This window comes from Brachyhypopomus gauderio, chromosome 1 (genome assembly GCF_052324685.1).
Source record: "Brachyhypopomus gauderio isolate BG-103 chromosome 1, BGAUD_0.2, whole genome shotgun sequence".
Lineage (NCBI taxonomy): Eukaryota > Metazoa > Chordata > Actinopteri > Gymnotiformes > Hypopomidae > Brachyhypopomus > Brachyhypopomus gauderio.
The window spans coordinates 33,199,125-33,223,732 of NC_135211.1; the positions used below are offsets into that span (position 1 = coordinate 33,199,125).

Genomic DNA, 24,608 nt, shown 5'->3' on the forward strand with positions numbered 1-24,608 from the left:
GGGGACTGTGCCGAGGACTGCTGCGATTTGAAAGCATTCCGCGATACCGATCTGGCTAACTCCGCCCCCCCAGGTGCTCATCACTCGTCAGCGTCTGAAACGTTTGAGGATGACGTCGCACTTTTGTAGGCAAACAGACAAGGCAAGGCCGAGAACTCGTGAGCAGACAACAGATGCCTGTGTTACACTGCATTAGGAAGCAAACATGTAAGATTAGAAAGCATCATGGCAAACTTCCTTCCCCCCCCCCCCCACCCCCCCCCAGGGCCGCTGTGATCTGCAACACACCTATAACTCCTGCAAATGGCCCTGAAAATGTTGTATTTATAAATATTTAATGTTTTTCCCTTATACCAGATTAACTGCATTTCTTGGAAACTTGATTACAAGCAGAGAACAGCGAAGACGGGGCGTGTGCAGCCTGATAGCAAGTCACTGCTGTTGGCTACACTTAAAAATGCTTACCTGCCCAGCAATCAGTGGATGTCAGCAGTAATGCATCCGTTTAATATTCTCACAGTGATTCTACAGCATGGAAAACAACCAAGCACACTTGGAAAATTGAGCAGGTCTGGCCGAAGCAGCCGGTACGAGGTCGCGCGGGGACGGGCGGGACGCCACGTACAAGGTCGCCGTCCTTGACCACGCACGCGGACGACACCTGGCGGTAGGAAGCGCCTCACCTGTGGGGCAGAGGCACGCGGTTGTGCTGTCGGGCTGTGGGTTACGAGCAACTTGCTGCAGGCAGGGACCATGGGCGGGGTCACAGGGGTCATAGGGCAGCTGGCAGCAGGGGTCGGCGGAGGAGGATGGGTAGGTGCAAGAGAACTCCCCAGGGACGGGCGACTCAACACAGAGGGTCCTGCTGGGGCAGGGGGAGGAGACGCAGTCGTCCACGTCCTCGCTGCAGACAGACCCCGTCCAGCCAGGGGGACACGTGCACCTAGGACAGTGTTGGCATTAGTGGAGCACAAGATAAATAGGATATTAATGATATTATTAAGATAATTGTCAACAATTAATAAAACAAATGTTTAAAATTAAATGTTTAAAATTAAAATGTTTAGAATTATTGCATTATGATTGCTAAAATAATTTCATCACATCTCACGTTATTACTGCTGACTGAAAATCAGGGTGAGGACACCACAGTGAGTGGGAGTGACCACTCACCAACACCGAGGAGAAGCCTGGTACTTTAAATGCATCTGCAACAAGTTGTTAGGCATAAGACTTCAAGATTGTGTCTGCGCTGGTTTAGTTTAATTCCTGAACTAGTTAAAGTGGATGGGTGAGTACCAATTGAGAAAATGTTTGGAACAATTTTTGAGCTCATGAGTCATTGGCCATTGATGATCACATGATCAGCAACATCACTTCTCACAACATCAAAATGGCCTCCAACTTCTCAACAGTAAAAAGAATATTTTTAGAGCTCAAGAGCTTCTTTAAGCATTTGCCATCACTGAGCTTACAGACTGTTGCACGCTTTATTTATAAGAGGCTCTAGTTTTAATCAAAATGCTTCCGTTCTGTAGTCTTTGCTACTGTGGTCAGTCATTATCAATACGAATTTCCTAATACACCATTAGTCTGCAGTGGCCTGTAAAAATGTGCAGACGACACCGAATAGGGGAAATGAAATGGAACAGATTGAGGTAATCCTATTTCTCACCCGAAGGTCCAGAAAACTTGAAATGCTGCATTTTGCCTTTTTTGGGGGGTGGGTGGGGGGGGGGGGTAAGCAGTTTAAGTGTCTGGCTCAATCAGAGCTGAGTCCCTGTCAAAAGCCCCTCACATATGAGGAGGATTTCTAAACAGCCGAGGGGATTAACAGGTTAATTGCACCACTGGACTGTGGAGTATTAAACTCCAGACAGCTGGAAGTAGGACAGGGTGGAGGTGAGCGCACTGAGCTAGGATTATATTTACCAAAAAGCATGCGAGTGTGTGTGAGAGGGAGAGAGAATGAGAGGAGGAAAGAATATACTAGAGCAGTGTATACTCCACTTGGTGGCAGTGAGCTCACAGCCCTAGAATCAACTCCTAATCTCCTCCCATCCCCCAGTACCTTTCCCTTCTGTGTGTGTGTGTGTGTGTGTGTGTGTGTGTGTGTGTGTGTGTGTGTGTGTGTGTGTGTGTGGTGTCACAGTTCCAAAACCCTCTCCCTGCTGAGTGTCACTGATTGATTCATTTGTTTTACCTGCCATCTGCCATTCATTATCTTGGCCATTTGTGAATGCTAATCTCGGAGCTTGGGGCTTCTCTAGCAAGACGGCCTCAGAAGGTTGCCAGATCCCCTCCTGCCTCCCCATCCCGTTGGACGGCGGCAGACCTACATGTAGGTGTTGAGCAAGTTGCTGCAGGTACCGCCGTTTTTGCAGGGGTTCGGAGAACACTCATCCGTCTGGCGCCCACACAGCTCACCCTCCCAGCCCGGCTGGCAGACGCACCGGTAACTCTGACAGGAAACAGTAAGGGTATGGAAGGGGGGAAAGAGAGTGTCGTCTCGGTCAGAGCAGATGGCACCGGTTGCGTGTTCCGTGTTCTGTTCACCTTTAACATGAACGGAGGAACTAAAAACGGCCTCAAACTGATGGATGTCCTGTTCCTTACAATTTCAAGTCCAAGTCGGTTGAACTTCAGACACTGGACCGATGGCTAGATGACATTTGGGAGATCGCTACATGGCTGTACAGCTGTAAAACAGTCAAGTTGTTTTGGGAAATGTCAAACTGCTTCCCAGCCAATCAGAAGACGGGAAAAAGAAAAAGTCTTCAGTCAGTATGCAGTGTGTGGTTCCAGAAGTCTGATGTGAGTAGTCAGCATGGCAGGTCAGATACCTTTGGCCACTGCATGCATCAGACCCGTTTTTCAAAGCTCGGAAAACACACAGTGTAGTTTCCCCACATTCACAGATGCGTTCCACTGGTAAAACGTCCTTTACAATGATCTTGTGAGTGTGGGGCTGTGTGCACGTGTAATAAGCTTGGGGGTTGGGTATGTTAATGCACGTTCTATGCACCAGGGGCGCCGGTCAGCTCGGACAACTGGCGTGCTGCAGGCTGTTTTCATAATGAAGGAGGAATAATTGCGACGAGGGCCGGTAGACTAGGCATCTGTGGGAGGCTCCCCCGTCCGACGCAGTTGGTGATTGAGAACACGATCTTATTTTGGTGGTTCAATTGTCTGGAACGAATATCCGGCAGGATATTTTAAAACTCCAACAATAATGCTACCCTCAAAGAACAAGAAAGGAACTACATGCCAATATACGAGTGCCATTTCAGAACAAAGCTTTTGAATTTTAAAACAAACAACAAAAACTTTCCACTGACTAAAGCAAACAGAGAATTTTCCAAATTTGAATTTTGAATAATTCATGCAGCCAGTGAAGGTGAAAGTCTCTCCACGACGGCACGTTAGAATGCTGTCATGGAAACCGGTAGACGTTTAAGTCATGCTTATAGGGTGGGATGCGTAGTCTTAAATAGTTTGTGAAATGAATAGAAGATGCACGTGGCATTGTGCTGCAATCACGATGCAAGAAGCGTTATTGTACAACACCACAGTCATCATTTGCCGCCATTTAAAAAAACACGCCCATCTCAGCATGTATGTTAGGGAGCCTGCATGTTAATTACATTCACTGATCACCACACACAAAATAAGCTTACCACAGATGTACACATACAGCAAACAGTTTGATAACCACAGCATATAAATGCATTCGGTGTGCAGTAGCACGGCCAGTAGGGGGCGGCGTGGGGCAGGACCCTTTAACCATCCACATCGGTTTATTGTTTTCAATAAAAACATGCTCGTAAAAACTGAGCAGCAGCAAAAGACGCCCACGGTACATGAACCGCCGTCGGGGCACAGGAGCTGGCTACGACGGGTCTGGAGGTTTAAACCACGGGGCAATGAAAAACGGGCGTGTGTCTGCCTCGATGATGGTGTGGCACGGCAGGTGTTCTCCCTGGAGCAGCCGCGTACTCCTGCCCAACGCGGGAGCCACTTCCAGGAGAGAGGTAAATCGCTCCCGCCGGCGAAGACACTCTGGATCCCGGCTAGGAGAACTCTGTTTGGGCTCACTGGTGGCCCATCGAGCTGCCCGCTGGGCCCTGGGTGGGGGTGGGGGTGCGTCTCACCAAAGAACACCTCAGGACTACCACTGCGGCACGCAAAGCATGGAGGGAGCTCGCGTTAAACCTGCCTCACAGCGGTTAGCCTGAGTGGGTTAACTTAAAAAACATTAAAATAAAAAATATATATACAACTAAAAACAGCAAATTAAAAAGCAAGATTAAAACCACAGCTCTGCATCATGGGTACTTCAGTGTGTAGCCCATCACCACCTCCCTCTGCTCTCCTGCTAGACTCTGTTTAGAGGTTTCCTGTGTGGACTCCACAACTACTGACTGGTTTCCATTAGAATCCTGCCTAATGACAACACACCAGCCGTAGCTGGTCCATCCACTGTTGTGCATTTCATTAGTTATTTCTTAACCCGCTGTCCTTTTTAACTGAATCACAGGTCATTCTCGGCTACTAGTTTGCCATCCAAAGTCGGTCGGAGGAGTATGGGCTTCCTTCAAAGCATTGGCTCCTCATTCCTCCGGCTCCTGGAATTTTTCCTTCCCTCCGGCTCCTTTTGGCTAACTCGTTAGGGGCCTGGTCCCGGATCCTCCACGAAGCCAATTCCTGTAAATCCGCTCTGTGACGACACCTGCTGCGGAAAAGCGCTGGACAAACCAATTTGAAATTTCAAAAAATAAATAAATAAATAGATAATAATCAGCTGACGCAGAGGGAGAGGTTTCTCCTTCAAAGGATAAAACTTCTCCTTCCTCCTCGTACCACCCCCCCCCCCCCAACGGCAGTCGAGTGAGAGCCGGAACCCTGGGGGCAGAGGGCGGCTGGCCTTCTCCGGGCAGATGAGCCAGCCCCAAGAGGGGGAGCGTGCACACGCACAATTGTTAGCCCTTCGTTCTCAGTGCGAGAGGCCTCAGCGGGTTCTCACGCTCGTCGTGAAGATCGAAAGGTCAGTCGCATTTGCCAGCTACACGATAGGAGACGGGAGGGGGCGTGTGCTGCTTCCTGTGACCGCTTTCTTCAACCCCCCCCCATCCCCCTCACCATTAACATCACCAGTTCGCAAGCGGTCGTAATAGCCATGGGGAAATGGAGGTATACAGTTGAAATGCTCAAATACATGCTGGGCAGGCCATTTCGTGGTCAGTGATTTCATGCCTATGGGATTATAACAATCTCTTAAACCACTCATGCAATGATCTGACCATTGAGCATATAGAGTGCTCATAATATGCTCGAGCTACTGTAAATCCGTCCCACAGGTCATAAAAGTGTCACGTAATCTGCTTCTAGTACATGCCGTCTTATTAAGCACTTTGTTTATGCGCACGTGAAAGATTCAGTATTTGTTGTCATTTCACCAGTATTCCCAAGTGAAAATGTGCGACACATAATACTCAGTATAGACTGCATCTAGATTAAATGGTGTCTGTGAATGGTGATGGATTTTTAAAGTAATAATCTATCCCAGATTATGTCACCTAGAGCAATACTAAAATCTGGCATCTTCCTAATGAAAATGATAACACACATATAAAGTTAGATAAACAATGTCCAGAAGCAGATCTTTGGAATTTGAAATTATGTGTACTTACATTATTAGAGGTGATTTGGATAATCCTTTTAAAGCAATTAATACTGCATGTATAAACACACTTGACCTTTACTTCATTAAGTTTACAGGCTACCTAAATCCCTAAGAGCTGTGCACTAACGTATACCAAACAACCCAGAATTCATCACCCAGCATGCCACCAGAGCAAATTAGCACACGTGAAGCAACTCTGATCTTTCCATTCTGAAGGGCTGCCACTAGCTGCCAAAGAAATGGACCACGTTTCTCCGGGAAAATAAAAGAATGGATTAAAAGACAGAATAAGGCAGGGCGGGCAAACCTTCATTATTCAACAGGAATAAATGATTCCCACAGTTGGGCGGCAAAGAACAGGCGTATGATTCCTAACGGCTTGCTTATAATTTAGAGGGAGGAAGGTTTGAGGGTGGTGCGTCAGGGAGGAGCGGTGAGAGAGCGGGGGAGGGGTGGGTGAGGGCGAAGTGTGCGTGGGGGAGGTGCGGTGGGGGTGTAGTGATATAAAAATAGAAGAAGTAGAGGGAAAGTTCATCAGGATGGATGGCAGGACTGAAGAGGGAGGGCACGGAGGAGGAGGAGCTTGCGAAAGACAGAGGAGGTCAGCGTTTCTCTCTCTCTGCCCATCAGCCGTTAGACAGTAAGGGGGCTTTGGGAGGCACACGTGGACGTGTACTGCCCGGGTGACCTCGCCCGACACCACTCTGAACCAGACGTTCTGCTTAAGGGACTGTTCAAGGAAGAGCACTGTGGATACGGAGGTGAGAAGAGGCTTTAAGGTGGAGTGTGGCAGTGAGCTTAGGCCTTCAGAACAGGCGTTGTCTGCCTACTGACGTCGCCACAGGTTGTGCAGAGTTTGCCAAGTTTACACCTTGGAAGCTGCCATGTCTGATTTCACAAATCTACCAGTCAGACTCACCAGATGGAGGTCGACGCAGGTGGAGTTGTTCTCGCAAGCGTTGCTGACGCAGTCATCCACATCCTGCTCACATGTCACGCCTGCGTAGCCCGGGTTGCACAGGCAGTAGAACCCGTCCACGACTGGGGTGGAAAGGGGGAAAGAGGGGAAGGGGGTGGTGGTTAGAGACAGAGAACCCATCGATTCCAGCAACAGCCAGCTGAGTAGCAGGCCAGCCTTCTTTCTTCCCCGCCCCAGGCGTCTCTCGGGTGAGAGGAACGAGTCCGAGCCGAAGCACTGAAATGGGTTGCTCGCAATATACCGCCGCCCACGTGGCCAACAGAGAGATGGAGTTAGTCTCTAGACACACACACACACACACACACACACACACACACACACACACACACACACACACACATATGTTCATGTAATCATGCAGACCCAGGTGCTGTGGCTGAGGGAAAGCAGGCCAGCCCATTACAACAATTTTTCGGTCGTGAATCGGGACAGCGGCACGGAAATCACCACCTTCTAACTGCAACGAGGGCCCTGCACGTTTCCATCGTGTCAGCCATGGTCTTTGCCATGGAAACCATGCCCCGCTGTCCATAACATGTGGAGCCTCCGGACGCAGGACGCGGGGACGACGGTGACTCTTGCGGGTCTGCGTTTGTCAGGTCTGTGAGTTTAGCCTCCTCGCCTCCTGTGGCTACTAACCCAGGTGCTCTACCATTAACTATTAGTGGTGCTATTCAGACACAGGCAGACTGACTCTGGGCCTGGTTTCTGTGTTTCAGGGGCCCCTGTGTCGTGCTTGCGATTTGAGCAAGTGATCTGCGCAGTCACTCCGGCTGGGTGAGCTGAGCAGCAAGTGTTCTCATTAACCACACGGGATGCTGGGTAGCAGCCACATTAGTCATTACCAGCTGCCGTGGCGACACGCCCCGCCCACCTGGCGCACACATGTGCGTGCGCGCGCATGTATGTGTTGTGGGTGCGTTGTGAAAAAGTGTGCACGTGCGCCCACACACACGCACACACACACACACACACACACACACACACACACACACACACACACACACACACACACACAACTCTGCCGATAATTAGCAATCATTGTGCACTGATTTCTTTCGCCCATCTTGATTTTGGTTCTTCGATGAATGAAAGGAGTGCCTGGATGCCGAGCAAGCCATCGATTTGATTATGGGGTGAGCGCTGGTGCCGCTCGTCGGCCCGAAATGCTTGGCAAGTGGAGACCGGCCAGCGCTTTGTTACGGCCCATGATCAGACACTCCTTGTAAAATCCACTCTGGCTTGGAACACGCATATCATGTTTGGCTCATCAACAGCCATGGCAAAGGGGCGTCTCAGGGCTGAAACACACTTTACATACAAGGAAAACAGTAGATATGGGACAGGCCATAAATAATTGCACAGAGAGTGATTTTTGTTGACCCGTCACTGGCATTAAAGCAGGCAATCTTGAGGTTGAAAATCACAATAAATCCATCAGTGGCGGTGGGAAAACACAAGCTGTGTCAAAATCAACCATTTCATACATTGTTAAGAAACAAGATGTCTGTCTGCTGTGGTTCACCCAATACAGCAGATCATCTCCTCCTCCTCCCACTACTGGTTTAGGTTACACTGCGTGTTTAATCTGTGAAACTGAAGTCAACACCACATATTTAAATAGGCCTGGATTTGTTCTATGGTGGTAAAATCCAAGTGGGCAAAGTGAAGAGGACTACTGTGAAGAGGACTATTTTTTGAAGAAGACTACTGTTTAAATCAAACAATCCTATTAAAAATGCCACCTCCCATATGCAAATTGGTCCATAAAGCCCTCGTTAGGAAGAAATTTACAAATCTGTGTTTAAGTCTCCTAAAACAACATGCGACAAATAAAGCAGGCAAGTTCAGCTGCGAGCACGCCGGTAGTCACGTCAGTTATGATTCACCGTGAAGAAAAACACAAATAAATAGAAGCATTTTCTCACGGCGGTGACTGAATTATTTAGTGCCTCGCGATGTGCAATCTCTGACCTACAGCGTCCCTTTGATCCATTGCTTCCTTAATGATTTATGCTGGAGACAAAACGTGGAGGGAGAAAAAGAGATTATCGAATCGCAGAGGAAAGAGAAAAAAAAAAAACATGTTGCCTTGGGCTTTGATTGCATTAACTGTGTCATTTATCATCCATTATTAAAATTACAGTACACTACTTATGCTTAATTGATCTGCTCTCACAGTTGAGCCAGCATACTTGGCAAGTGAGCACTTGCCCCGTGTTCGAAGGGCTAACAGTATTTTTCATCAAAAGTTCTTTACAGAGCAAAAAGTTGGGATGTAATGGAGTGTGTGCGGTCGGTCGGGTAGCACCTCCATCCACACCCCAAGTCCGGAGGTGCTAGCCTCGCTAACCAGCCCTGGAGGCGGGGTCTTCTGAGTGGGAGGGGGGAGGGGTTGGGGCGTGGCTCGAGGAGAGGGTGGGGCTTACCATCATAGCAGAAGCCTTGGTGGCAGGGGTCGGAGCCGCACTCATCAACGTCAAACTCGCAACGCGGGCCGGAGAACCCGTGCGGGCAGCGGCAGCGGACGGCTGCCGGGGAGCCGCCATCGCTGGTCTCCTCCTCACACTCGCCGCCGTTCTCGCACGGGCTGCTCGCCTCGCACGGACGGAGCTCGCAGTTCACACCTGGCAGTAGGAGAGGGGGCGAAGGGAGGGGTTGTGAGGCACCCAACGTTTTAGGAGGAAAGTAAACCTCGTTCACCCGTGAAATTAATTACGAGATTTGATGGGTAGTAGTAGGAAATTAGAAGTTGTGATAAACTCGAATGGAAGGAACTCCAGACGTTGGGAAAAGGGATTAATCCACTTCCAGCTCCAAGCCTAGCCGAGGTGATGATGTTCCATCCTATGCACAGTGCAGAGTTTGAAACTACTGTAACGTAACTATGGAGGATGGCATTAGGCTAACTAAAGTGGAATCATTATTTCAGTGCTGATGGTTCCAAGACTACAAATCTGGTTTTAACACAATAGTGTTAAACATCCGCAAAGCAGCATCTCTTCTGAAACCAAAATACCTTGCAAAGGAGCTTAAATCATACTAATTTACTCGCATGTATATACAGTATACTTAATTATTTGGTTATTAACCTGCCATGCCCCTTATTCTGCTGCTTTTTAAGAAGTTCAAACTTATTTAACATCTACCAGTTCTGTGCTGCTCACCCTTTTCCTTGGCCAAGATGCCATTTCCAGGAATCAATTCATTACAGCAGTGCCGTACAAGTACATAATATACATGCGCTCATCAAAATGTCATTTGCATGTATTAGCATGCGCATGTTCATCACAGCAATATTACCGCTAGTCACAATTTCAGAAACAACATCGGAAAAACGGCACTAACCACGGGGCATGGTGGCAACGTTCATGTGGCCGGCCTGCCAAACTGCACTGGAAGAGAGTGGGTGTGATGCAAATTGCTCATTTCAACAACACATGAATATGTACGATACGTGAAGGAAGACTGGTCAGTATGGAAGCACGACTGTGCAAATGACCGATACGTTTGCACAATTAAAAATGCATACGAATGGCGCCTGCCTGTGTAATTACTCACTGCACTGCTGGGTTAATGGTTGTCGTAAACATGCGCATTGGAGTATGGTCAATTAACCAATGTGAACTGTGTAGTCGTCCCCTTAAAATTAATGACTCACGGATGGTGCCACGTTGACCTTAAGGAATGCCTACACGTAACCTGTGGCCAACAGCTGCAACACGCATGTAACACACACACACACTCTGTGATTGGGTACAGCCCAATTACTGAAGGAGCTTCATACAGACGTGCGCATGAGACTGATGTGTGTAAGCACACGTGCGAGAGAGCAAAAGAAACAATGTCTTGTCATTAAACGCAAACAGCGTCTCATCGAAAATTAAGCCACCATTAACAAAAAAACCTGTGCAAAAAGAATCAAATTCAGTGTAAACGTTATTAATCTTTTAACAGCTAACGAAAACAACCGAACTAATCTATTAAAGGGAAAATGTGTTTATCTAGCGGAGCTGTCAGCATAATGTTGAATTAACAGACTACAAAATGCAACAGTGAGGGATTTGAATCTGGTCCTTCGGTCGAGCACGTGGCGGCTACGGGTGAAGCTGGGTTTATGTTGCTATGGGAACGGCACGACGATGCAACAAACCGCGCGTGAGCTCCGCTCCGGAAGACGGGGGCCGTGCCCCGCGTGAAAAACGGGCCTGGCACGCGACAACAGACCAGTCCTCAGTGGGAATCCACACTACCATGTGGGTCAATCCCAGCCCCACTGGTAGCTGTTGTAGATAGTCTTTTTTGCCAAGAATCATAAACTGAGCTTTCGTGTGTGTGCAGAATTTTACTATTATCTTTAGAACACACACACACACACACACACACACACACACACACCCACACACACACACACACACACACAACAACCCCAGCTAAAAGCACCACCCTGACAATAGGCTGTCTGAACAAATGGTGCATGTGTGTGTATACGCGTGTGTGTGTGCATGCATGCGCGCGCGCGCGTTTGTATGTGGCATGAAGTCTACAGTGAATATGCAGACTGACCTACTCCTCGAAGACACGTTTTCATTAGAAACATGCAATTAAAATCTGCTTCATTATTCCTACACTTTCACCCTAAAGTGATGGTGGATTGCTCCGGAAGTATCCGCCATTACCCCAGATTTAAATGTCGTCAAAGTGTGCCGATAAGAAATTAATTTAGCAAAAACGAACCTGATTCTAGTAGAGTCGAGGAGCTCAGAGGGAATCTGACAAGTAGAAGCAACTCCTCCAACGTGAGCACAAGCCGGTAAGAGCTTCCCTCTGACCCCTACAATCAGCCCTGTGATGATGCCAATCAGCCCGAGTGGCACTTTACGCCGCACCTGATTTCGGACCCGCCAAATCCAGAGGCAATTATTAGTTCGCCACACACCCTCAGAAGCACGGCTCTTCAAACGGGTCATTGAGTTTCCAGTTGCCTCCTTGTTTTTTGGGCTTTTTTTTTTTTTTTTTGCTGTGGCGCAACACGACAGGACCACGGAGCTGAAACCACGCCGCACCTCCCAGCTGCTGCTTCTTCCTTTTCGGCTCATCTGGGGAATGAACGATTTGGGTGGAGGTGTTTTGGAGCCCACCCTTATTACCTTTAAACGGCGCCACACACTGGCAGTAGAAACTACCAGGCAGGTCAATGCGGGTACCCCCATTCTTGCAAGGGGAGGAGGGAGAATTCTGGAGGTCCAGTTCACACCGGGGCCCTGCGAGAGGGAGACGTGTAGGAAGACACGAGAGGTCAGGTGCGATCGCTCCAGTGGGTCGTCAAGGCGCGATGGCGCTGCTGATGACGATCCAATTACATTTGAGCTCTCTCACAAAAAAGACAAGCAGGGCAAATTAGTAAACGTTTTTCTGTAAAAACAGAACTACACCTCCCAACCACAAAAAATAAAACTGTCCCACAAATGAGCCCCTGTATGAGAATAATGAAAACCGAAACGCTGTGCGGTCATCCGTGACAAGTGGACAAATATGGAGTCTCATCAGTCACCGTAAGCACATACCAGCGAAAGCCCGAGGGCAGACGCACTCGAAGGCGCGATGGCGGTCCAGGCACGTCCCGCCGTTCAGGCACGGACCTGACTGGCATTCGTCAACGTCCGCCTCGCACAGGCCTAAAGACGAGGGGGGGCGTATAGCAAAAGGAGTGCAGGGGAGGGGCAGGACAAGAAGCAAGCTTCATCAAAAAAAAAAAGTCCCAGGCTAACCAATTATAATCAAAAAGCTCCTACGGTATGTAAATGGGCAAGGGAGAGAGAGAGAGAGAAAGAGAAAAAGAAAGAAAGAAAGAAAGAGAGACTTGCAATCTAAAACTCTCTTTTAGGAGTTCTAAGCTCCACCAGGATCTGACTAAATATAGAAGGTCTGGCGGGCAGGCGGTTGCTGAAATATGCGCTGCGCTAGCCTGAACTCAAGGAGGTTGAATAAACATGAAGGAATTATTTGGGGAGGGGTTCTTGATTTAGAAAGTTAATCTGGCTGAAGATGAACTGCAAAAGATCTTCAATATCTTGTGCATAATATGATGCAGGGTGGTTCTGGCTGGTGTAAAGAATCATTTGAGCTGTGTGTAAGGTTTGTGATAAAGCAGAATAAGATGAGAATGAGATGGCACTTTATATCTTTGCCCACAACTTCTATTAAGTGTAGGATCTTGTAATAGGCTGGTTGGTACATTTGTAGTTTATGTATTTGATTTGATTTATATTTGATTGATTTGAAGTTGGGGAACTAGGTAGTGAAGAAAATCAAAAGTACATTATAGCTCAGACTGACCCTGTTCTGACCCAAACCCTGTCTTGCAGTTTCTTGAAGGTTATGGACACGGTGATTTACGCAAACCACGTCACTGGAGACGTGCCACGCCCGTATGCACTTTCCCCTCAAGCACCTGCGGATCCATCCAGACAGACGCGGCTGAAGGAGCGGAGCTCGTCTGTGCAGGACTCCTCGTTCCGACATGGCCGACTCGAGTCCTTTACGTCAATCTGGCAGTTATTACCTGGAGAGGAAGGGAGAGCAGGACCATGTCATTAAAGACCCGCAGACTCATAGAGGGCCCTGGAAACCTCACTGCTGAATAGTCTGAACAAAAAACCTTCGCGGTCAAACGGACGTTGAAGCAGGCGGCTGTTGTGGTGAAAAGAAGCCTGTGGACGAGATTCTGTTTGAATAACCATTCAGACAGAATCGGCAGCTTACAACGTCCACCGCAACTTACAACAGGCGGCTACGCCTAGTGCAAGAAGCCAAGGACAGGAGATCAGACCATTAGAATGCTGGGAACAGAGGAGACCAGCTCCAGGAAACGTTCAATATTTAAAAGAGAAGCGCTAGCATTTCCTTAGCCTACGCCACATATGTAATGTATGTCAATATTGTTGACTTGAACCACACATAAAATGAAAGTGTGGGAAATCTCAACGGGTTTCCTGTGACTGGCCAATGACTGGCCATTAAAAATAAATACAGATAAATAAATACAGATATGGCTGTAAAATTCCATCAAGGTACAGACGAATACAGGTGCGCAGAGATACTCGCAGGCGTTGTCCGCGGGCACGCCCAACCCTTCCGCATGACCTGGCCAGCGCAAGCCACGATGTGGCAGCAGCGTCCCGCCACGCCTAGGAGAAGAGAGGAGGGTTTGGAGAGGTCGTGGCTCTCTGCAGGTGGTTACCTGACCACCCTGTGTGAGGGCAATGGGGAGGTGAAAAGTCCTAGTCAAAGTACACGCCATCTTGCAGCAGCCCTTTGTGTTCTACTGTAAACTGCAATTTGTCAAAATCTGAAGGAAGCCGTCATTATCTGACTGGTGGAGGGTTGGAGCTGATAACTACCGCCTTTACCAGTTTTTTTTCCTTTTCCTCCAATGAGCTGCAAGTGCACTGATGCCCTCAGAACATCCACTTTTGCGGTGACCCACCCCAAAGATTTTTTGACAGCCGTGTGGACAAATGCGTGCGGGTGCAGAGAAAGTAACAAAAACACAGAATAACGCCGCTGGTTCTGGACGGGCGAGACTAAGACTCAAGCAGAGAGGGGCTGAAGAACAGCCGGGAGCACAAAAAGAACGCAAGAACATTCCAGCGATCACCTACAAGATGAGAGAGCAATGTCCACCAACTCGTATGTCCTCCGATGCAAATATCTCAGCATAAAGGTGAAAGCCTGTCTACAAATTGCCTCCAGCGGTCAAAACTTCCCTTACAGGTAAACCATGAAAAAAGGTTAACGATCCATGTTCATTTTGGGGCCGAATGCTAATCCATGGATTATGAGGAGTATTGTTACCTGGTGGGCACGTACACAAGATGGAGATGCGGCGTTGCGACACGCCTCAACCGCGCCCACCATACAGTTCTTAATAGATGGAAACAGAAACCCGCAACTAATGCTGCCAACAAGTCGCAACCGAAGGCAAGAAAATAATGCAAAACAAAAAAGCCACACCAAGGGCTAACACTAGACTCACACCTGCACTCCAGCAATTACCAACTCAGACGACGAGACTAATCTGACCCTGCTCATCTTGGACTCATTACCAACATCAGCTCAACGTTTGTGAACCATAATGAAACATACAAAAAGATAAACCTTTTAGCTACCTATGAACTGATGAAGACTGCTACCCATGAACTCCAGCTGGTCTTATTGTAACACTGTCTAGTGTCAGTATAAGGTTTAATAACACTGTTAAGAATGTTCTGAAGGTTTAAAGATGAAAGTGAAAGTTCTCTTGATGTCTTTGTAGGTCGATTTAACATGTGTCATGAGGTCCGCCTTCCATAAATTTGTCTATATTTTGTATTTCAATATATTACTGGTGATGGGGCCTTTTCAACATGGTACACTTTTATACAAGTTGATTCTGCCTTTCAAACACCTGTGAGGATCAAAACCATTAGACATCTTGGTTTCTAGACTGCTAAACATGTAACAGTTTTAAACAATTTTCTGTAATAAAATTGTAATAACTATTTTGATACCGTAACATTTCCCCCCAATATAGATCAAGTTGTATCATGTTCATTAAGACATCAACTTTCCAACAGACAAGCACTTTGGAGAGAAGAATCCAACAGCCTGGTAGTCAGATCTACCAGAGGCTTGATATCAGACTGTTCAGTACATCTTTGGCGTTCTGCCCACACACTTTCACAGCATGTGGGAGGACAGCCCTTTGCATTATATGTGTGGTACAGATTACTAAAATGACGGTAGTCCCTCCCTCATCTTGCAATGACAGACCCACAAACAAACAAACAAACTTTAAATTAAAATCAATTGGTTATGTACAAATGTTATGTAGTCTCATCACACTAAGCAGTTCCAGGGTTTCATCAGTAAATGAGACCAATGTGCTGTTAGCTTGAGTAATAGAAACAGATCCCCAGATGTCAGCAAATGCAAAATACATTTACTACCAGAACCATTGATTTGTGTGTGTGTGTGTGTAGTTCTCAGTCAACCAGTTGAAAGGGACACAGCTTAACCACAAAAAAGTCCATATAGGTGCAGATGCCACAGAACACACAGGTGAAATGAAACAATGGACAGGACAGGTGGCCATTGGGATCGGTACAAAACTCTGCATATGGCATCCTGCCCCAGAGGGTCCGATATTTATGTTATTTATGTGACGCCATAAATTATTGGTGTGCTTAAATGGTGAATTACCTCAGCCCTCTCCTGAGACTCGTGCACTTGCAGGTCTCTCTTTCTTCCCATAATTTTTTTTCCCCGGCTGTCACCATGCATTTGGTCATAGCTCGTTGCTATGCGCGGACCCTTGTGCACCGGCGAGTGGTTCGATGGACATTATGTAAGAGGAAAATCAGGCTAATCAGAGGCTGATTGCATCAGGCACTTACAGGTCAATCCCTCAGGGCAGACGCAGGCGTTACCCCCGGCCAGGTCGGCGCAGGTAGATTTATAACTGCAGAAACCAGGGTCTCGGTGGTCACCCTGCAATGTCATGTGTCAGCTAAAAATTATTTTTAAATAAAATCGCTGCATAAATCGGCCCTACGAGTGGCAGAATGCTGAAGCGAATATTTTAGAAAGGGCTTCGGACGCAGCAGACGAGATTGGCTGTAGGCCGGCACTCCGAGAACAGAGGGGCGTGGCCAAGGCCACGTTGTCCAGCTGCCTCGTGCTTGTTGCACCTGTAAAACATGACGGGCAGCACTGAGCATGTTCTACCTTCTCGCCAAGAATGCTGAGGGACAGGGGGCAACAAAGGAAGAAAAAAAGAGGTTAATGGCATGAAATGAAGGAAAGCGCGGGACTCCAAATTTCCTGACATTTTATGCTCCCATAAACGTATTCCGGCGCTCGGCGATGCTACAAAATGACCATCATTAGTTCGGTCACAGGCGGCAGCGGCGTCGTCCGGAAGACCGTGACTAATGCATAGGCATCAGCGGCATCAGCGCGGGGGCAAATTCTCATCATTCCTCAAACTGACCATGGAACCAATTTCCACCTCTCCCCATGTCATAAAATTTGACAATTATCCCGACTTCATTAATAATGCATAGCAGTCCTGGTCTCCAATCAAGGTTTAATCAGCGGCGTGTCTCGCAGGTAGGGGCAGCGGCCGCGCTAAGAAATTATAGGCAAATTGTGAGGATTTATTTTACCCTCTTCAGATTAATGATGTAAATGACTTGGAGTAATTTACATTGTTGTGCACGTGCGGGGGGGGGGGGGGGGGGGGGGGGGCGGAAGGGGCCGATACCGATGGCAGTGTGGTAACGTTGCGTTCGACTGACTCGTTGTCGATTAAAAAAAACTCACGGAAATGAGTGAGACACTTAGGGCGATTTGTCCCAGATCACCCCAAGTGTTAGGAGGACGGTTCCCTATTAGCGGGGGACTTGCTCAGGACAGGCACCCGCACCCGGTCCCGCAGCCAATTAGGTTTCATATGACTTTGTTTTACACACAAAATCAGCTCGGCAGAGTTGTTATTGATTAGAGGAGCTCGGACGGGCTCAGGCGGCCACGGCCCAGTGGTTCGTTTAATCGCATTTAATAAGAGCCAGTCATCCCAGATCTGATTTATGACTTTAAACAGGCCCGTGACGAATCTACGCCGGGCAAGATCAAAGCCAAGCATCGCCTTTAAGACCGCTGCACGCGCGCGGGTGGATGAGGCAGGCGTGCACATGCAGACTTTTGCTTTGACTACCAATTTAACTAGGAGCACAGACAAAGGGCTGTAAACTGATCCTGGATCAGTACAGGCTGAGCTTTCACACTGCACAAAGGCACGAAAGGGCTGAAGGTTAAGAATGGCTCCTAAGTCAGTTATAGAGGGACAACAGCCTCCATTTTCACAGCAGGGGAGCTAATACAAACAACCCAACCTTGGGTTCAACTTGGGTAAAAAAAAACAGGTGCCATTGACTGATTGCAACCGTTGTCCATGCATTATTAGCCACCTTGTGGTACATGGGCAAACTGCTCCTTTAAGACAGACAAGAGAAGAGTTCCTCCAAGTTTTACACTCACCTCAGAGTCAAGGTCAACTTGCATCGAGCCCTAAATTAGCCCACAAGCCCATGAATACTGTCTCGTGATCTTCCCCTCTGGAGGCCTTGGTGAAGCTGTCGGAGAAGTCTGTGTCAGTTCCACCTGAAGTTACATCATTACCCAGTCCCCGCCGTCCTGTGCCTATCAGAGAGCCGACTGCAGTGCAGTTCGTAAGCCGGCGACCGTAGCGCCAGCCTATAAGGTATTAAGAGACTGACTGACCCCAGTGCGGCGACGTGAAGGGGCAACTTGATTTCATTTGACACGCTTCTTTAAAAGAGAGAAAAAAAAACCCCTACGTGTGCAGGGATACGTGACGTGCTGTGCGTGGTGGCAGGAAGCAGCAGGGATGTGATGAAGGTGTAAAGTCACAGGGCTTACACCAAAGCCAGAGGGATTGCTGTGCTTTTTTGGCAAAGGCCTCCTTTAAAGATTTTCACCTTGCAGACAACAACTAAGTGGATACTGCAAGAACTGGGGAGAGGGGGGAGGGGGTCGTAGGGCGCGATGTCTCAGGACTACTGAATAGTCCAAATTAAAACAACAGACACGAGCACCCAGGGAAATCCCTCATAAATATGGCCATTCTGCATGTACAATCATGCATCATTAGCTATTTATTTCTACTGCACGAGTGACATGCTTTTTTTCCTCATTTTTTCTAACCCCCTTATGACTAGGGTTATTCAGGCTGTGAAAAGGCAGCTTATTGTTTTGTGACTCGTCTTTTGGAAGGCGTTCAGTTAAGCGAGGTTCGATGTGGGCAGGCTTCATTTACATAAGAAAATCATGGACAATCTCTCATTTTGACGCACGTCAAATAATAACTGTTGCTAGATTAATGAATTTGTGGTTATTGATATGGTGGCGTGAACCACTGCAAAACGATCTTTCAGCCACAGATAGTATTTTCATTTGGAGAGATGTTGCGCCGAATAATGATTTGGGACAGGTTGGTCCCCCTCACCCGTACTGCTCATATTGATCAGTTTCTTATAGTAGGCTTCTAATATTGCCTCATTAAACAACAACAAAAAAAACAGATCATTCTGAGGGACAAGCAAGAGCAAAATGTGAAAAGAACAAATGAAATAATGGCTCAGAGGAGAGGCTAACCACGAACCGGACCCAGACCTCTTGTTTCCAGGGAGAGACTTGGTCCTGAGGAAGATGGGAAATGTCCTGCTTTGTCTTAAACCCGTTTACTTAGGCACGGGAACCTTTCAGTGTGTAGGGATGACTGCAGACTGCAGACACTCTTCACCCCTGATGGACTCCCATTAGTTCAATATAAAATATAAATGACCAACTCGTGCAGTTTTATTTTGTGAGTGAAATCAGTACACCTGACTAACACGGTCATATTGAAATACCCCCTGATACATGGCAACCGACACGAAAAGAGAATATGGTATCAAACTGTAAGATGACCAAACATGACAAGATGGGCAGTAAGGTTTCAGGAGCAGGTTTGAATGTAATGCAGGGAGAGGGGTAAAGGGGTAATATACATACCCTCATACATTGCACTGTATGCCCCCCCCCCCCCACACACACACACCTTCATGCATTTTTTTGTTTTATTTGGACAAATTCCTTAGTCCTCGTTATACCGAGGTGTTAGAGGAGAGCGTGTGTTGCCCAATTCCGATGGCTCTCGCGGCTGGTCTCTGTTGAACCGCACGAGTATGGCCTTTTGGCCCTGCAGATTTATGAGGCCATCGATCCCTCCTCTGGCGGACCTACCTGCTGCCACTCCGAGGCCCGCCGCGGCCGACCCGATCCATATCGGCCAGGCAGCGGCGCCGCGCGGCAGCCGCTGATGGATGAGCCCGTCGATAGCCTTTGTTATAAATAAAACACCGCCACCCGCGGTAACTAATATTCGCTCGATGTCCGCGGTAAATAAGCCTGGGCTGGCGCGTGTTTTGCTCAATAATTGACCAGATTACAACCTTAATAAATGCCCCTGGATATCAGCGACGATGGCACACGGCAGGAAAGGGGAATTCGACGCCTTATCAGGTAACGTTTGGGGGAGGGGAGGAAGGGGGGGGGGTTAGTGGGGGAGGGGGCAGGACAAAGAAGCTAATCTAGAGCCAGCCCTGACCACACAAATCCTGACTGTGTAAACAGAGCGCCCGTGTTCGATCCCCCCCCTTACCAGCCACCTTACCAACACCCCAGATACGTCATGGTAGCGGCAGCAAGCTTATGCAGATCGTCCTGGCGGCCTAATGTCGCTCCGCGCCGTCTCTCCCTCCATCGTGTATAATGTATGAGTCATTAATGGACAGCGAGGCTCTTCCTGCAAACCGCGTGAGCCGTATTTAATAACCAATTGCGCGTGCAATTCACTGGAGACTTAATGTCGCGTGAAGGAATGTCATACTTAACGTGCGGCCCATCCCTAATGGGACTTGCTGACCCGGCCCACAGCCGGGAGTTGCTTTCATTAGCCCGGGGCACTGGAGCGTCGCACGGTCCGAGCAAAACCGATCCACGGCCTGCCTCCTCGCGCTGCCACGGGACACGGTGGAGCACAGGTTCTAGCTCACGTGACACTTTGAGGGAGGAATAAAATAAACACGTTGCATAAAAGAAATGTGATGTTTGTTGTTCAGCAGGACTCAAAATGACGTGTCCAGTATGTTAAAGCCTCCTCTGTACGCAGTGTTTACATTAATGGGTATATTTACTATTCTACCACAGCAAATGTTAAATCTCCTGCTTCAGGGTCTAGTACCCATCCAATCCCTCTGCCTGTGGCCGTGAAACTCTTGGGTAATGGGACGGCTCAACCAATCAGTGCCTGAGCCAAGCACAAATGAACATTGATGTCACACTCGGCGGAAAACGCTAGCCTTCGTTCGTAGTTAGACACACTGGCGGTGGTTGGGTGAGCCATCTCTGCAACCCCAAGCACCTTCATGGTTGAGGTAAATGAACATTCCATTAAGTCATGTCTCCTTCCTCTCTGGGGTGTTTAAAAGGCCTTTCACGGGGCCTCATGCCCTTCTTCTGGTTAAACTGAAGAAATAAAGTCAAGAGGAGTCCATGTTGGGACATGTTGGCACCTTCAATCACAGTTTGCAATTAGTCTGAATTAGAGGGAGTAAGCCTTTTCGTATCTGGATTTACTTTGGTCGGGTTATAGTTAGAATGCACTTAGGTGCGTTCCCTGTGGGACTAGATGAGGTCTGAATCCCTCCCCCCAAACACAATTTCTGTTTTACTTCCTTTAATCCACTGTAAATGTCTCCTCCTGGACTACTAGCACGTTACTACACGCCGTCAGACATGGCCAGAAGTGCTTGGGTGCAGAAGGATTTGTTTGCCAGCTGCTTTAATTGCTACCGTCAGCCTGAAGACACTTTTTCTGCAATCGTATGCAGATAAGGAAGTTGCTCTGTTTACACTTGTATTAAACGAGGTCAGAATCCATCTCTGATCCCATCGCAGTGCATCTAGGGTGTGTTTACACCTGGCTTTTTCATGCAGGTCAAGTGAAATCCAAACCCGAAGCGATCACCAAAAATGCTCATTAAATGCACAGTGTAAACAGTAGCAGTGCTTGTGGAGGAGGATCACAAGGTATGGTGTGAACAGCTGAGGAATCCAGTGTAGAGAAAAACAAAAGTGGCAAGCAACACTATCTCTATGATAAACACTGGTTTAATCAGTGGGGTGCTAAGATATTTGATATAGAACTTCCTTCATTGCAGTACATTTACAAAAATAATTAGATGCACGATTCTATACAATTCTATATAAGTTCTAATCTAATCTATCTACTCTAATCTATCTAATCTATATTCCCACATCCTCCAGGTAAGGGAACACACACACACACACACACACACACACACACACACACACACACACACACACACACACACACACACACACACTAAAGTCATCATGACTGCAAATAAGCAAGCATGTAAATTTGATGTACCTTGTGCAGAAAAGGGCAGAAAAATATCAATACAAAAAACATGAATATTCAGAGCACCCAATGTCATACGATTCAATAATTCATGTAGTTTGCCACCTTGACTATTGGAAAAAAGAGGTTTCATGCTTAAGCAATATTCAATTAACATAGCAATATTTTTATGGTAAAATTTTAGAATTCTAATTCAGTCCTGATCAGGCCCGTTGACAGTCTTGCTGAGGCCCGGGACAATAAAGTTTCATGTGCCCCCCCCCCCCCCCCCCCGCTTACGTCATTTGAATTTTCTCTGTAGCAGACAATCCTTGTGTTAGGTCATATAGTATATAATATAGCCACAGATCAAAGCTGTTTCTGACAGCTGACTGGTTTATACTTGACGTGTCGCGAGCGGCGCGAGGGTCCGCGCTGCGAAAATTACGTAATCGCAATGGCACCGAACGTGCGCGAGGGTCTCGCGCGCTGTCGATTCGCGAGGTCGTGCACCTCTCGAATTTTGTAACTTCGCGCGCGCCGCGCCTCAGCGCAATGAACAAAGTCACGTTTGCAGGGTTCATACACCTTTACAAGGTGGAATTAAAGCACTTGTACGTCACTTTAAAGGTCCATTTCAATATTTCCCTGAACGCTAAACTTAATTAAGTTAAATATTTATACATATACTCGAAATAATTCGCTTTTTATTTACATTATTTAATGGTTGTTTATTTTTCAAAACGCCCATTATTAACGTCTTCACATTCTCTCATGTTTCGTCCTGGAATTACATTTGTTGTGAAACGAAGTAGTACTTTAGCTTAAATTCCAGCACTTTTCAAACCTGGAACACAATGCATTAAAATACATTAAAATTCGTCAGGTAAATGTTTTTTCTTTCTTTTCTGCCTCCAGATTTCTGTTTACTTTAACTATCCTCCACTGTATTTCCCGCTGTTGGGCGGGTACCAGCTGGTTACGGTCGATGCTGGATCAAACCATTTTTCAGTGGGAGGCGGGGGTATATGCACTTAATGGAAAATATGCAGATAGGTAAAAAAAAACATATATTTTAGCCATTGAGCTTATTTTGAGTACAAAATTTTATATTAATGAAAGATTTCAAGATTATTTAAAATTATAGACTTTAAATAAAAAATAAATAGCTGGGCTCTTTGATGGGCCCCCCTGGCCCTGGGGCCCGGGACAACAGACCCGGTTGTCCCCCCCTGTCGACGGGGCTGGTCCTGATTATAATTTTGTAATACTTATACTGCATATATTGTACTGAGAACATTCTTGAAATATTCAAAACAACACAAAAGCAAAACCCAGACCTCTACACACGTGCGCAAGCACAGACACACACGCAAGCAGACACGCACGCACACACGAACACACACACACGCACACACGCACACACACACACACACACACACACACGCTCACTGTTTCACCTATGGATATATGCAAAATCTTGCAAATATTCCCAATCCAACATATGCTGCCTGGGTACTGCTGTGACCTCTGCAGGTAATCGCTGAAAACCACCAACCTCTTGGCAAGCTGTCACATCATTTCATTTAGAAAAGATTTAGCAACAGAGACGCTTCTCTGGTCTAAATTCTGTGAGTTTTAGAATGGCTATATTATCACCACATGCGTTTGTACTTTTTGGAAGTGGCTGAATATTTGTTGGTTTATGTTTGCAAAGAAATAAACTAGTGCCCCTCCTCCATCTCAACTGAGAACACTGCTTGGTTCAGATGAGGGGCAAAAGGGTTATAAAGAAGATTGTGAGAAGAAGGGCAGTAAGGAATTTTACTTGGTACATTTGTTGCCTGTACAGATACTGATCGCATCTGGATTAACTAACCGAATTTACAAGAAGCCGAAGAAGGCCAGGTGCCTAAAATGGCACCAGTCGTGGAACTGAAGATGACAGCACGGTCCACTGGTTTCTTTCAGCCTCAGGTTTGGAAGTGCTTTTAACGAGCGGGAAAATTTACACTGATGCGATGATGCGATTTTCCCAGCCTGGGGTGGGGCGAAATAGTATCATGGATGGGACGCGGAGGGTGTGTTTCTTGGAAGGAGCAAATTTATATGCAGCCCTGCGTGTATATGTCTGCACATCCTCAGGATGTTTACAAAATAGATCCGGTGGGACAATTATCGACATGGACGGGCCGGACCAGCTCCCCCGTTGGCATCTTTCAAAATAAAAGCCTCATCTCAGCCTCGGTTAACATGGTGAGCGCAGGTCAGTGTAGCTTTGGGTGCATGCGCTTAAAAGCTCAAAATACGTTTAGGAGGATGGCGTGGCAGACCGTGCTTACCTGACGGACATACGCAAGCGTAGTCGTCGATTAGATCCACGCAGGAAGCCCCGTTAAGGCACGGCATTGACCAGCAGTCATCAATGTTCATGGAGCATGCAGGACCTGCGGGGAGATGCATTTAGAAGACCACCATGCAAACCCACCAAGATGGCTTACAACAAATGAAAGCTAGTTAGCGGAATGCTATCTACCCCGCGCCACCAACAATTTATTGGAATTTTATGATCGGTTTAACTGGGATTCATTTTGATTTATGATTTTATTTGGATTTATTAGCGTCGGCGAATGGGAAGGAAAACCCATGTTCTTCATTAGAATTCTTATTTGCAAAGCATCATGGTAGAAATTCTGCATTATTTTGCATTCGGAGTGCTGCTAAATCACCTGCATCTTCTGACAGGTCTCCAATTGCAGAACCCCAAAGGAGGAGTTACTATACGATCTACACACGTTTTGTACACTTTGCCCAGTAGTACATGCGTTTTCTGGGTGGGATATTTCTTTATCACACTCCAAAGCTTTCAAGGGTCATATCACACTTCCCACTAAGAGGGAAAAGCTCACAGAGAT

General features: G+C 47.2%; 2 protein-coding genes across 2 annotated transcripts in view; both read right to left on the reverse strand.

Moving 5' to 3' along the window:
- Positions 1-12,315, reverse strand: part of LOC143523282 (uncharacterized) — a 47,926-nt gene extending 35,611 nt beyond the window's left edge. Inside the window, exons 1-7 of the mRNA XM_077018026.1 lie at positions 12,186-12,315; positions 11,729-11,926; positions 11,400-11,489; positions 9,092-9,289; positions 6,603-6,724; positions 2,340-2,461; positions 684-943 (exon numbers count right to left, since the gene is read on the reverse strand). Of these exons, the coding sequence (XP_076874141.1) occupies positions 684-943; positions 2,340-2,461; positions 6,603-6,724; positions 9,092-9,289; positions 11,400-11,489; positions 11,729-11,926; positions 12,186-12,315 (1,120 nt within the window). The remainder of the gene's footprint in view (positions 1-683; positions 944-2,339; positions 2,462-6,602; positions 6,725-9,091; positions 9,290-11,399; positions 11,490-11,728; positions 11,927-12,185) is intronic.
- LOC143524431 (protein eyes shut homolog) overlaps positions 12,295-24,608 on the reverse strand; it is a 38,758-nt gene continuing 26,444 nt past the window's right edge. Inside the window, exons 14-16 of the mRNA XM_077018338.1 lie at positions 24,036-24,140; positions 13,002-13,227; positions 12,295-12,340 (exon numbers count right to left, since the gene is read on the reverse strand). Coding sequence (XP_076874453.1) covers positions 13,109-13,227; positions 24,036-24,140 — 224 coding nt within the window. The 3' untranslated portion in view covers positions 12,295-12,340; positions 13,002-13,108. The remainder of the gene's footprint in view (positions 12,341-13,001; positions 13,228-24,035; positions 24,141-24,608) is intronic.